This window comes from Octopus sinensis, linkage group LG18 (assembly GCF_006345805.1).
Source record: "Octopus sinensis linkage group LG18, ASM634580v1, whole genome shotgun sequence".
Classification (NCBI taxonomy): domain Eukaryota; kingdom Metazoa; phylum Mollusca; class Cephalopoda; order Octopoda; family Octopodidae; genus Octopus; species Octopus sinensis.
The window spans coordinates 53,027,508-53,042,639 of NC_043014.1; the positions used below are offsets into that span (position 1 = coordinate 53,027,508).

A 15,132-nucleotide genomic window follows, 5' to 3' on the forward strand; every position below is an offset into this window, starting at 1 on the left:
CAAAGCAGATTCGTGACTCGTAGATCGCATACCAAAGTAGCACCGACTGACCATCCATCCCCACCTCTCCCTCTCTCTCTCTCTCTGGATCTGAACGCAGACAATTTCTTCCAGAAGGAAAAAAAAAATGATTGATTCCAATACAAAACCGCTACATTATTTACCGATCCCGAAAGGATGAAAAGCTGACCTCGGTCGGATTTGAACTCAGACCGCAAAACCGGTACGATTTCCGTGAAGCAAGCTATCCGACACTAACAACTCAGCCAACTGGTGGCCAGCGCGTCGAACAAAATGATTAGTGGCATTTTTTTTCGGGTCTTTATCTTCTGATTTTAAACCCCAACGAGGTCAATCAAGCCTTTCATCTTTCAGGAATCGATAAAATGGACTACCAGTCATATGCTTGGGTCGATGTAATCGACTTGCCTCCTTCTCCACCAAAATTGTTGGCCTTGTGTCAAAATTTGAAGATCATTATTGACCGCCAAATACACGTGTGTGTGTGTGTAAAGGCTTGACAAGATAATTTTTTAGCTATGCTCAGGGAGAGGAGTTGAGAGCAAAAGGTTAATCGATAAAATCGACAGTATTACTTCGCTGCTACTTTTTATTGAACCCGGAGAGATGAAAGGCAAAGTTGACTTCGGAACGATTTGAACTCATAATAATGATTTCTGATTTAGGCCCAAGACCATCGACTTCGTAGGTATGAAAGGCGAAGATGACCTAGGCGGGATTTGAACTCAGAACGTAAAATGGTGGTCTCTAACACAGGCACAAGGTCAAAAATTTGAAGGGAGGGGGTTAATCAATTAAACCTACCTCAGCACATGACTGGTATTTACGGCTAAATGATTGATTTCGGTTGCCATGAGGGAAATATTCATTCACATTTCTAATGGCGAGATATTGAAATAAAATAAACGGTTCTTCGATGAATGAAAGTGAGAGTTTAAATGTTTGTTTTCTATCGAGGTTTGCGGGGAAGACGAACGATGGTTCGAACAACAGATGGGACGCAGAACGTTTTGTCTTAGTATGAATGGAGAAGAGTGGAAAGCATGTGCTGGAATCGATAAAGGAAATGTGAGTTGGGTGGGGTTACTTAAAAGGTTGCAAAACCACACAGTAAACACTCGTCATGTGTTTGTGGAGGTAATAATTTTGGCTAAAATTTTGCTGCTATGTAAAATGCTTATTTCATTCTAAACAAAGATCGATAGAACCTGATTTCATGTTATTATATTATTCAAGCAAGTAACTCCAATATGGTCGGTTTTCATTTATTGTACCTAAAAACAAGATAGCAGATTGGTAAAATAGCAGAGTGTGTGTGTGTGTGTGTGTGTGTGAACATTAAGACTTCTGTTTTAACAGAAATTCGTGACTGTGGATCTGAACAAGACATTGCCAAGTAGAATGGCGAGAAAGCAACACGAACACATACGTGTGTGTGTGTACATACACCTGTTTGTATGTATTTGGAAACGCAGACACCTAAGCATTGGTATGTGGGCGAAGGTAAGGACTACACACGGCCGGTGACTAGGGTTCGGGTTACGCCGAAAATGGGTTGTGTGCGTATCCTTAACCTCCGCCGGTATCTGTATAGAAACACACACAACACGCATCCACAGACCTATGTAAATTAGTAATGTGTGCGTGGATGCACACACATGCTTGTATATATTATGCATATATACACACACACACACAAGCTTATATATATTACGCATATACACACACACAAGTTTGTATAAATTATGCATATATACACACGCATATATATATATATATATATATATATATATATATATATACACATGCGTGTATATATTATGAATATATACACACACACGCTTGTATATATTATGCATATATACACACACACAAACAAGTGTGCCTATGCGTGACCAAGAACGGCTTTGAATTAAAGACATAATTAAAACCGATGAAAGATTGATCCCGCAGCTGGATGTAGGCGAGACGGTAAGCTTAATCCTAGACATGATAGTTAAATAGGAGAGTCTGGAGTAAATATGGCTAAAAAAGATTATCGGAGATGTGAATGGAATTCCTAAGACCAGAGAAGAAAGGAAAGAGTTAAGGAATGGGTTGGTCGTTTGTGTGGCGTGATGGGGTTTGGAGGAATGAAATAGGGTTTTATTAAAAGGAGGTGTGTCTGTTGATTAGGGACAGGCAGAGTGGAATGGATGAATATGCTGAGGCCAGAACAGCCTAAACACACACACAGATGGAAACATTAATAAAAGAAAAACCAAATGGCTATAGAAACACAGACATCTGTAGTGATGGGTACAGGCCAGTTCTGAAACAAAAAATAAGACAGCCAAACGAGATAAATCGATATAGAGAGAGGTAGGATGGCGAGATAGAGACACGTAAAGGCTAACAGATGGGAAGAAGGTAGTCGTAGAGGGGCAAATGTGGAATTGAATGGGAAAAGGGAGAAACCGGCAGATAGATGGATAGAAAAGAGGGCCCAGGAGGGTGGATGGAGAGAGGTAGGCAATGGATTAACAGAGGAGAATATAGAGACAGGCGTGCAAAGAGATAAGAAGATAAAATGAGAGAGAGAGGTCGGCGGAAGACATGTGAACATGTATTTACATAATAGCAAGGAGAATCTAAAGGAATGTCAGAGAGAGAAGAAAAAAGACATATTTGAGAGGAAAGGGAGAGAATGAGGAGAAAAGGAAACATAAGAAGGAGAGAGTCCGTGGTGGTGGCCATTGATGGACGTCCAGAGATTCATCATATTTGGACGAAAGGACCAGAAAATGTCCCTTTAACGTATTATTTAATGTGTTAATTATATCACATTTATATATATATATTATGTAGGGAAGGGACTACTATTAAATATTGAAATATAAATCATAAACGCACATACACACACTCTCTCTCTCTATATATATATATATATACACACATAGAGTGTATATAATATTTTAAAAAAAGATTTACGTGAGGGCGGGGTACGAAAGGAAGTCTTTCCAATATTTCATAAACATATTTTATTGATGGTAACAGTGTAATCATGTCACATAACTGTTCCACAATTACGAATATATATATATATATATATATATATATATATATATATATATATATATACACACACACATTATACATAGATACACAGTGTATACATCCTGTGTAAGGTTCTGTAGCTCTCAGTTTCGGAAGTAAAAACATTTTAGTGTTAAAGAGGAAAGTACATGAGGAGCCTCTGTGTCTGTGTGATATCTGAATACTTGTGTCTGTGTGATATCTGAATACTTGTGTCGTGTGATATCTGTGCGTATTCTATATATGTAGATATATTCAGTTATGAATATAGATCGTGAGTGTGTGTCGATTTCTGCGTGTATCAAGTGTGTATATTGTTGCTTCTGTACAGCAATATATTTTGTGTGTGTTGTGAGGTAGAGAAAAGATTAGAGTGGAATGGTGATAACCTTTAACACGGAGGCCAGTGACCCCCGGGGCAGGGCAGGGGACAGGATCGCCCTACAACAGAACATGTGGGGTCAGGACAATCCCTTTCTCACACACACATGTGGGAGAGAAAAGGATTGTCTGTGTGTATGTCCGTCTGTGCATATTTATCACGATTTTATTATTAATTTTACTGACAAACAAATAATAAAGGTTGAGAAACAAAATGAAGAACCTACCTTGGTTCGGTGGCGAGGAAGATGAGAGGAGAATTCAGGTAAGATTCGTGTTGTTGATGTTTTTCTCCGTTGAGAGAGAGAAACAAAAAAAGAAACAACACAAATATTCACAAGTGTATATATTTATACACACACAATAACATATAAATCCTAGAACACAAAAACACAAAACAGAAAAATATCCCAGCTGGTAACCACAACTATTCTCTGTCCATTGGTGATCTGTATGTAGACATGGATGTGTGTATATATATGTGTGTGTATATGTGTATATGTGAGGGTGTGTATAATGCGTAGAAATGTTTTCTAGCAGCTATTTTCAGTAGAGATCTCCATGAGTCGTCGTCGTCGGTCGACCAACGATCCTTCTATTGTGACGGGAGGGGGGGATGAGGCATAGTGCGGTGGTGAGTATAGGTTGTTGCTAACAGTGGTGATAGTAGAGGTCTTGGTGGTAGTATTTAAGCGTAGTACTTTGAGATTAGTAGTATTAGTAGTAGTGGTGGTGGTAGTAGTGTGAGGTAAGGAACTGTGTTGGTAGTAGGAGTGATCGAAGTCATCGTACTCTTCTCGCAAAGGTGGTGGTAGTTAGGGGTAGCAGTGGGAGATAAAGAACTATAGTATCCTCGATAGTACTGTGGTGGCGATGGTGGTGGTTGTGGTGGTGGTTTCAATTAATGGGAGGTAAGAACAACAGTTGGGGGAGGAGGCAATTCGTTGGCCACTCACCGACCGCCTGCTACACAATTTCCTACTCCTCCTGTTACTCTCCATGTACAGCTTGTTTTTTCTCTCTCGCATTATATATATATCATATATATATATATATATATATATATATATATATATATATATATATATATATATATATACAATGTATATATACATATATATATATCTAAATCTAAATCTAAAAGAATGTGTTTTGTGGGACCCGGAGGTGCATCAGCCGATGCCACTCGATCGTTCTGCAAATCTCTCCCTATCGAACTGCTTGTATCCATCGATCTGTTTGTGTGCATTACTTTCCATTCTGTTTACATAATTTCCTGGCCCACTTCTCTCTCGTCTTATCCATTCTTCAACTCCAATCTGCTGCTGCTGCTGCTGTTATTGTTTAGCTCCAGGACGGACCCATGATCAAATGTGTTTTTTTATAATTATTCTATCAGAAACAAAAACGTACCAACATCGGTTGGCAAGCGGGGGTGGGGGTGACAAAGACACACACGACGAGCTTCTTTAACTCACAAGGCTTTGGTTAACCCAAAACTATATCAGAAGACATGGGCCCAAAGTGCCACGCAGTGTGACTGAACCTGGAACCATGTGGTTGGAAAGCATATATATATATATATATATATGTATATATATATATATATATATATATATATATATATATATATATATATATATATATATATATATATATATATATACGTAGGCACACGAGCGATAAGTACAGGACATCGCCAACGAGTACTTGTATATCTTTTGGTAATTCGTCCTGGGTTGGTCCCTTCCTACTATACTTATCGCTCGTGTGTCTACGTAATTTTCAATCGTCGATGATGTCTTGTACTTGATGTTTATTATATTTATTTATTATCGAGCGCCACGCAGCCTTGTCCACATTAAGTTTTTACTTTATATATATATATATATATATATATATATATATATATATATATATATATAACAGGGCAGCGAATCAATGAGCGGTTACTCGGACGGCTGCGACAGTTTCCACTGCAAGACTTGGATCGTCCGATGGTTACGCCTGTGGGAAACGCTTGTCCAAGGAGCTGTGTAATAGTATTCAACCCGAATACAGCCCAGTCGAGAAGCGAACTTACTGGCCGCACAGCCATGCCTACGCTTAAAGATTAAAAGAAAAAAACTTAAACGGCGTAAAAATTTACTTCGGTGGGATTTGAACTCAGAACGTAAAGGGAAGTAAGTCGTTGTGTCCCTGTGCGTAGGACGCTCCGACTTCGAAATGGATTGGAAGTTTTGAGTTGAAAATTTGGAAAGAAAGACAACAATTAAATTTCAACTGTTTCGTGCGCTTTCCTAAAATACCGACCTTGTTAATAATAATATATTTCTATTTCTCTTACTGTTACAGCACGATGATATGTTGTTTGTCGTGGATTATCGTAGAATAACCCATCCCAAGGATAGGTTTATGGACTCAATGAAGTTTGGAAATTTATTTTAAGGAAGTAAAAAAAAAACAACGAAACACTGAGGAATATGGTCAATAAATTAAAGCAATGCTTCTATGTTCAGCTCTCTATGCCGACTCCGCCATTTACTTGGATAAATACTTTTTCTTTCTCTGGGATCCATATTTCGATTACCGTCGCTTATTTTAGTTATTAATTTTATTTTTATAGAGAGCCTGGAGGAAGGGTCAGCACGTGGCGTTTTTCAGACTCTTCAAGACCAATGAGAAAGACCAAGATGATATTACTGCAGGATCAAGACGACCTGGGCTTTTGGACCTGCACACCATAGACTTCTGTCAGTTTTTATTTTATTTATTTTTTCGCTCGTTGAGGTGGGAAGACTGTACCCATACACGGCTTTTCAGAGAACCTTTGAAACAGGTGGAAGGGAGAGAGAGGGGAGGCGGAAGGAGGAGAGTGTTCTCTGACTAAGATTTTGGTGATGGTTTTGAAAAGGGTGACGGATTAAGTCTATCCACTGAGTAGACACCGGGAAGATTTGAACTTAGAATTCAAAGGAGAACAAATACCGCAAGACATCCAGTCCTGTTCTTCTGCCAACAGACCCCACTGGATTGAAACTTTCGTTAATCCCGAAAAGGCAGCATTCGAACTCGCGACAATTACCGGAGACATTCTCTTCGACGTTCCAATCATTTTATTAATTCACCCCCGCCCTTTGGTTTAATAGGTTGGGGGGTCGATGTTTTAGTCAGGAGAGAAGGCCATGTCCAGACTAGACCGTTTACAGATCCTCCGAGATGATTGGGAGGAGAAGAGGGGCGAGAGGAAGATGTCCTCGAATCTGAAGCCTGGCTTTGATCGCCCGAAACAAGGTGGGCTTCCCTAAAGGCACACAAGATGCCGGATAATGGAGTAAGGCCGACCATCCAAGTAGACCACGGCGGGATCGAACATAGAACGTAAGAGCAGGACACCAAATACCGTGAGGCATCTTATCCGACTCCCTAACAGTTCCGGCAATTCCCCACCACGACCACCACGCTGAATTCCTACTTTTTAATCGACCTCGAAAAAATGTCTCCATAAGTCTTAATAATGCGGTTAGGAAAACTTTGACCGTCGCACAATCTCTCACTCCTCTCTCTCTTTCTCTCTTTCTTTCTTCTCTCTCTCTCTCTCTCACTCCTCTCTTTCTCTCTTTCTCTCTCTCTCTCTCTCTCTCTCTCTCTCTCTCTCTCTCTCTCTCTCTCTCGCTTTCCTCCTTGACTAAAGGCGTCAGCAATTAACAGCTCCACATCAAAGTCTGACGATTTATGATTTTCCTCGGAAAACACACAAGTTGTGTTCCGTTACCTTCCGCTGCTTTAGTTACAGTTCACTCTACTAATCCGCTGGTCTCAAAAGTTTATTCTTTAAGCAGGGACATTAACGCATGCCCACATGCATGAACCATGACTAGGGACCAGCTCTTTTTTACATACCCTCGCTACAGCCATCTTTTCTTATTGACCCAATAACTGGGACCTTTGACAGGTACTACCAGCCCCACAAGTTATTGAAATCCTTGGCTGGAGCCTCCCCACCGGATGTACTTTTAATGTCTTGTCCAGGGCACACACTCTAATATATTAAAATCGAAGATTTTGAATCTACTGTAACGAGTTCGCATTTGTTTGTGGGTAAAATTTCACCCCCAAACGAGCTGTTCCTCACCTCTACTCTACCTGGTTGTCCGACATGCGAGCGGTGGTAGTCAAATCTCCCTCAATTCCATTCAGATATCTAAATAATATATCGACCAGTGGCGTTAGAGGGAGGTCGTAGGTGCCAATGGCGAAGATGCTTTTAGTGTCTCCACCTTAATTAACAGATAATTTTGCGTCCCTTTACATCCGTACCTGGAGACAACTGCCTCTTCCTCAAGCCTTTTTTGCCCCACCTGTAGCTTATCTGTCCTCTGACCAAAGGCGACAGTCAAGGTTGGTATGCCTTTAATCATAGGTCTGCTAAATCAGAGCCGACCTGGGGCTAAACAACAACAACAAGAACCACTTCGTGTGTCAGACACACAATGTTTACTGTAAAGCGACATCATGCAGCACACGCACACACACACACACACATGTCTGAGTGAGTGGTGTGTGTGTTTGTCATTTGACTGCTGGAGCACCGCCTTTAATCGAGCAAAATCGACCCCCAGGACTTATTCTTTGTAAGCCTTGTACTTATTATATCGGTCTCTTTTGCCGAACCGCTAAGTTACGGGACGTAAACACACCAACATCTGTTGTGAAGAGATGTTTGCGGGGAGAAACACAGATACACACACACATACATACATACATACATACATACATACATACATACATACATAAATACATACATACACACACATATATATACATACACACACGATGGGCTTCCTTCAGTTTCCAAATCCACTCACAGGCTTTGGTCGTCCCGAGGCTATAGTAGAAGACACTTGGCCAAGGTGCCACGCAGTGGGACTGAACCCGGAACCATGTAGTTGGTAAGCAAGCTACTTACCCTACAGCCACTCCTTGTTTATATCCATGTCATTTAACGGTTTGATAGAATAAGTGGGACACTATAAAATATATACTGGAGTAAATTTGATCGACTAAACTTTTAAAGGCGGTGCTCTAGCATGGCCGTGTCCCAATGATTGGAACTAGTAAAAGACTAAGAATTGGTATTTAAACATAATTATAAATGATGGAAACTCTCAGCCCTGGGTCCTTCTGAATCCTGATGTTCCAATCGAATTTCGGTTTTACTAAGATCTTCTCTGTGAAATTTGACTGGTGACCGCCGTTGCTGCTGGCGCCATCTGTGGTTGTTTTCAGCTTCAGAAGCAGAGAGAAAAAGGGTTTGGTGAAAAAATTGAAGAAGGGAACAAACTTTCCTCACAGCGACAGAATCGCTGAGAGAGAGTTTTAATTTTTTTTTATATACTTATTTTATTATGCGAGTAGATATTTCTATATAATTCATTCTGATATTGTTTTTTTTTTTTTTAATGCTTTGGTTGTCCTAGTAGCAGACAAATTTATTTTGCCCAAAATTGGGTGTTTGTCAATGTACCGCAACTTTGGATAAGGGTTAGGTACATGCCCGGGGATCGATGAGAGGTCAAGGATTCCATAAAAGGGTCGATGGTCTAAAAAGTTTGGGCAACCCTAGATTAGGGTATTGTTTTATTAAAACCAAGGGAAAAACTCCGGATGCTATTTAATATACGTTTAACATGTGTTGGTTGAAGTTCTGATCAGGAAGAATCACGTTGCATCTTTTATCAAGAATCAATAAATGTTCCTTTGACATTTACCTCGGCGTTTGCGATTTTCTCTTCCTTTTTAAAAATTTCTATTTTATTCCAGTGACAGGAATTGCTGGCAGAAATCTTTCTCCTTGCGGCTTGCCTTTCATGGAAAATGAGAATGCAGAAAAGGAACTTTTAGTGACATTTTCCATCGCAAAGATCGATAGTTTTGAAGTAAAGTACATCCAATCTGCTCAATTTCCTTCGCTTCCCAGATTTAACTGTTTAAAGAAGTTCCAGTCATTCAATTGTATCTTGCTTTAAAAAAAACACAAAGAAAACAGATGGTCAAGATTGAATTTACGTTTGAGAACTACCAAGGGCTATCCAGCACACTTTGGTTTTGGCATCGGAAAAAAGATCTGCTATCGAATCTTTATCTGGGACCTTGGTGAACAGTTTGAAGAATTATTTAATATTATAAGGATCGGATTATGTGGCATCATTTTCAAGATAATCCTTGCCTAAACACACACACACACACACACACAATTTTACATTGGCAGCAAGGTTAGATTTGGTTCGTGAGTGCCGTGTTATGGCAGCGAAACAGAGGAAGCGTCGATTTAGATTGAATTTTTCCTTTATTACATAACATTGCGAATAGTTGCTATATTAATTACATACATACATACATACATACATACATACATACATACATACATACATACATACATACATATATATATATATATATATATATATATATATATATATATATATATATATATATATATATATATATATGAGTTATATTTTATGCCGACACCATCCTGCCATACACAGTAGCGATATGTACATATAACACAGTAACGTATTATGTAACCTGATGAGGCTTCTTCTGCACTGTGCAGTGCATTCGATTCCATTATATCGTTCCCCACCCACGAGGGAACAGTGCAGACGTGAGCCGACACGTAGACTCTGTCTTCCCTATTAATTATCTTATATATATATATATATATATATATATATACAGATAATGCAATAATGTTATATATATATACATATATATACAGGGTGTTCCCCCCAAAAAATTTATACACTTGAGCAGCTGATAATTCAATTGATGTGTTTATTTATTTTTTTCCAGATGAAACCCAATGGAATTAATGATGGCAGATAAACTAAGCTTTGAACAAAGGAAATTCACTCTGAAATGCTACTGGAAGTGTGAAAACGTAGTTGAAGTGCAAAGAGAGTTTAGGAGGGAGTTTCAAGCAAATCCACCAACGCGACTAACCGTCACTCGAATTAGAGATAAGTTTGAAGCCGATGGAACTGTTCAGAATGTTCATGAGAAGCATTCCAGAAGACCAAGAACAACAACAATCCCCTCAAACCAAGAAGGAGTATTGGAAAGGAATCACCAAAGTCCAAGAAAATCTGTGCAGCAAGAGAGTCGTGAGGCAGGTATTTCAAAATCTTCTGTCCAACGCATTTTGAAGCGTTGTCAATGGAAAAGTTACCTTCCAAGATTAGTCCATGCTATTAATGACGATGGTCCAGACCGAAGAGTGCAGTATTGTGAGTGGTGCTTGGTGCGATATGTAGAAGAAGCACATTTACCAAAAAAGATTGTGTGGAGGGATGAGGCCACATTCAAATTAAATGGTTCAATTAACCGCCACAATTGCACCTACTGGGGATCTGAAAATCCGCATGTTATGGTGGAACAACATGTTAATTTACCAGGAGTTACAGTGTGGTGTGGCTTATCATCAAGAGGATTAACTGGGCCATTCTTTTTTTATGCTACTCTACTTGCTCCCGTTTACTTGAACTTGCTGCAACAGTCTCTCATGCCAAGCTTTAGAGAAGACTTTGAAGATGAGGAGTTTTATTCTCAGCAAGATGGGGCACCCCCACACTACCATCGCGATGTTAGATCCTTCCTTGATGAGATCTTGCCAAACGAAGGGGTTTCATTTATTACCTGCCGTGTTCACCTGACCTCACACCACTAGACTTTTTGTGTTATGGGGATACCTAAAAGACAAAGTCTACGTTATGAAACCTGCAACAGTCACTCATTTCAGAGCAACCATTGAACGAGAATGCATACAAATACCAAACGAATTGTTTCGTGATGTTTACGATTCTATTGCTTCACTTTGTCAGCAGTGCCTGGACCAGAATGGACGTCAGCTTGAAAACAGGCTGACAAAACAATAAATTAAGGTCTGTAGATTCTATAAAATTTCGAAAATTAAATGTATTTTAATAAACACCTACTTTACAATTATATAAAGTGTGTATACATTTTGGGGGGACACCCTGTATATATATATATATATATATATATAATACTTTGCATTGAATAATTCCGAGTTAATAGAAGATTCTTGGTTACATACTTGCTGTGATATTAAAAGCAAACTGAAACTTTAACCAAATACAAACGAAAGATCAAACAACAAGAACGTGTAAAGACTTGGTTGGTATTTATTTAATTTAGAATTATTTTGGCCTTATAAAGTTCATTGTGAACTTCGCCCTTTTTTTTTTTAACAACAATCGGAGGGCGAACCGCTGTCGCCACTTTCACGTAGCTTTGCCACAATTTTCTTGTTTCCACCAGTTTTCAGCAGAAATTCAATAAGAAGAAGAACGATAACTCTTTAGTAAGGTAGACCAAGGGAGATAACTATTCCTTGTCCTCACAAAAGTAAATGGAGAAGATATTTTCTTAGACTCAATGGATGGAGGTTAAATATAATTTATGGGAGGCGACAGAATGATTTCACCTCTCCTTATATATTCTTCTTCCTCTTTTTTCATTTTTCCTATTTCTGTTTTATTGTGTTTTTATTTTATTTATTCTTTTCCACATTCCTCTATCAGCCATTGTATTCCACTCTGATACGGGAATTTAAATAAATAAAATAGAATAAAATAATAATAATGATAATAAAAGTACAAAATCACAGTCGATATCTGCATACACCTTCTGAATATCCGAAAAGGTATATATTGGAGGGAAATCAATATTAAATCTATGCTGCTTTCCAATTAATGGTTGTTCGAGAACAAAATTTGCTTCGTGGCTGCAAACCCAGGTCCAAAATGTTTTTACAAACAAGGTTGATTTTACTTTTCAATCTTAATATCAAAGCAAACACAGGAACAGTAATATCTTTTATATTATTATTATTATTATTATTATTATTATTATTATTATTATTATTATTATAGATGGAAAAGTAATGCATCAAGTGATTCCAAAGTTTTTTTTTTTTATCCTCGCTCATTTTGGCGATGAAGTTCTCCAAGAGGATGTCCAAAATTGTTTTCATTGCACAAAGTGTCTTATGTCGATGCGTTACAGCAGAGTGTGTCAGGCGATGTTGCATCATTGTGCTACGGAGTCAGGTCTTCAAACGGCAAAGTCTGCTGAACACAGGCTCGCAACATAATGCAGCAGACACAGGCTCGCAACATGATGCAGCAGACACAGGCTCGCAAGATGATGCAGCAGACACAGTCTGGCAACATGATGACATTTTCATCACAACTAATGGTCCATAGCGTTTTCAGAAGAATGGGGACATTGGTAAGCAAAGCCCAATGCCTCAGTGACCATGACAACCGTAGATCAAACATCTTGGCGGTCAAGTTCCAAGGAGTGGTTTCCACAGTGTACAAAATATGTACCAGAAAACATGTTTTTTAATTTCTTCTGTAAGTCTGAAATGTTTCTCCTCATGGTACATGCACCGTCAAAGGCAAACGCAGCATAATTTTGAGCCCAGCTCAATGTTTGGGCAACAAAAGCATCCAGGATCACCATAATCAGCGTCTCCGAAGTGTGCTCAGGAGAAAATCTAAATGGACAACCTGGTTTTCAGAAACATAATGACAATAATTGATTCTTGTTCCATGCCAGAGCAATCACATATATTAATACCAATAAACATGGAATCTTCCAACCTTTTTTCTGATCTCGTTTAGGGAGTTATGACCATACGCCTCTAGGATTTCATTTGTATGATACCAGAAAGGACATTCATTCATCATTTAATCCGCGGACTTTCTTCTGCACCATTTTCTTCAGCGAGTTCTTTTATGAGATTTACAAAGTTTCCTCTGACATTTGTTAAATTTCTCTTCAAAGATGGATCTAGTCATTTCTTTTATCTTTCACCAAGGATATTCCTGAATCTTTCAACAATGGAACTGCAAACTTCAGTTCTTTTACTAAGGATTTCCTCAGCTCTCTAATCATGGAAGTGCTAACTACTTTTATCTTTCGCTAAGTATGTTCTTTTATTCTTCCATGAACTGGTAACCACTGATATCCTTTATTAATGATATTCCGTAATTCTTGCTTTTTACAAAGACGGAATTTATTGATTTATATGGAAATCTTTGCTCGATAACAAATGATCCACGTGCTGAGCTTTTCTTGAAACAACTATAATAAACTTTACGCCAGAATGTAAAAATGAACAAGACAAATGAAAATATACAAAATAAAGCAATTGCCTTCGTATCATGATTTCGTTGTTAACACTTGCAAAATGCAAAATGCAAATATCTGCAACTCTTCAGCGTCGTCTGTCGCATTACAAAACATATTTCACAAAACTAAACACAGAAACGTTCACCCGAAAGAAAACGCCTTTTTACATTCTGGCGTTTTTGCTGAGATATTTTCTTGAGACACACTCTTCGTGGTAAAGCGATTTGACGTCTATCTTTAGCATATTAGGAATCCACTTTAGTGGTCATTTCTCTTATTAATTGTTATATAATTTTTAAATCTTCGGATTTTTAAAAATATGCTAGACCAATAGTTTAAATTGATGGTAATTGACTGATATCAATTTCTACCCTCATTAATTAATTTTATATGTATGTATGTATGTATGTATGTATGTATGTATGTATGTATGTATGTATGTATGTATGTATGTATGTATGTATGTATGTATGTATGTATGTGTGTGTGTATGTGTGTATGTGTGTATGTATGTGTGTATGTGTGTATGTGTGTGTGTGTATGTGTGTATGTGTGTATGTATGTATGTATGTATGTGTGTATGCATGCATGTATGTATGTATGTATGTGTGTGTATGTGTGTATGTGTGTATGTATGTGTGTATGTATGTATGTATGTATGTATGTATGTATGCGTGTATGCATGTATGTATGTATGTATGTGTGTATGTATGTATGTATGTGTGGATGCATGTATGTATGTATGTATATATGTGTGGATGCATGTATGTATGTATGTATGTTTCGTATGTATGTATGTATGTTTTGTATGTATGTATGTATGTATGTATGTATGTATGTATGTATGTATGTATGTATGTGTGTATGCATGTATGTATGTATGTATGTATGTATGTGCGTATGCATGTATGTATGTATGTATGTATGTGTGTATGTATGTATGTATGTGTGTATGTATATACGAGTGAGTAGAAAAACGAAAGAAAGGTACTCAACACATTTATTGGGAGTTACATGTATATACCGAAAGAGTTTGATTCAGACTCCTTGGTACTCTGAGTTTTAAGTGTGTGACTAGCCTTCGGCCACTGGGGTCTATCTATCTATCTATCTATCTATCTATCTATCTATCTATCTATCTATCTATCTATCTATCTATCTATCTATCTATCTATCTACCTTATCTACCTACCTACCTACCTACCTACTTACCTATCAATCTATCTATCTGTCTGTCTGTCTGTCTATATATATACACAAAATATGGAGGTTTAGTTCAGAGGTGATCTAAACGATTAGGTACGCTAGGTAATTGGTTGCAACGGATTACTGGGGATCCAAGGTTATAACCGAGACAGTAGTTATGGAGCCATTGCAGATTTCCGATGCAGCGGATATATAATTGTTAAAGAGGACAACAAATGTTAA

The 15,132-nt window shown here is 38.2% G+C and overlaps 2 protein-coding genes across 4 annotated transcripts in view; one reads left to right on the forward strand and one right to left on the reverse strand.

Annotated features, from left to right (window-relative positions):
• The window catches only part of LOC115221334 (H(+)/Cl(-) exchange transporter 5), a 180,178-nt gene extending 175,980 nt beyond the window's left edge, over positions 1-4,198 (reverse strand). For all 3 annotated transcript variants that reach the window (XM_036511056.1, XM_029791506.2, XM_029791505.2), the window contains exon 1: positions 3,705-4,198. The gene's annotated coding sequence lies outside the window, so the exon portion shown is untranslated. The remainder of the gene's footprint in view (positions 1-3,704) is intronic.
• The window catches only part of LOC118767062, an 89,845-nt gene extending 77,816 nt beyond the window's left edge, over positions 1-12,029 (forward strand). The window contains exon 2 of the mRNA XM_036511061.1: positions 10,336-12,029. Within this exon, the coding sequence (XP_036366954.1) occupies positions 10,346-11,209 (864 nt within the window). The 5' untranslated portion in view covers positions 10,336-10,345 and the 3' untranslated portion in view covers positions 11,210-12,029. The remainder of the gene's footprint in view (positions 1-10,335) is intronic.
• Positions 12,030-15,132: the final 3,103 nt, after the last annotated feature.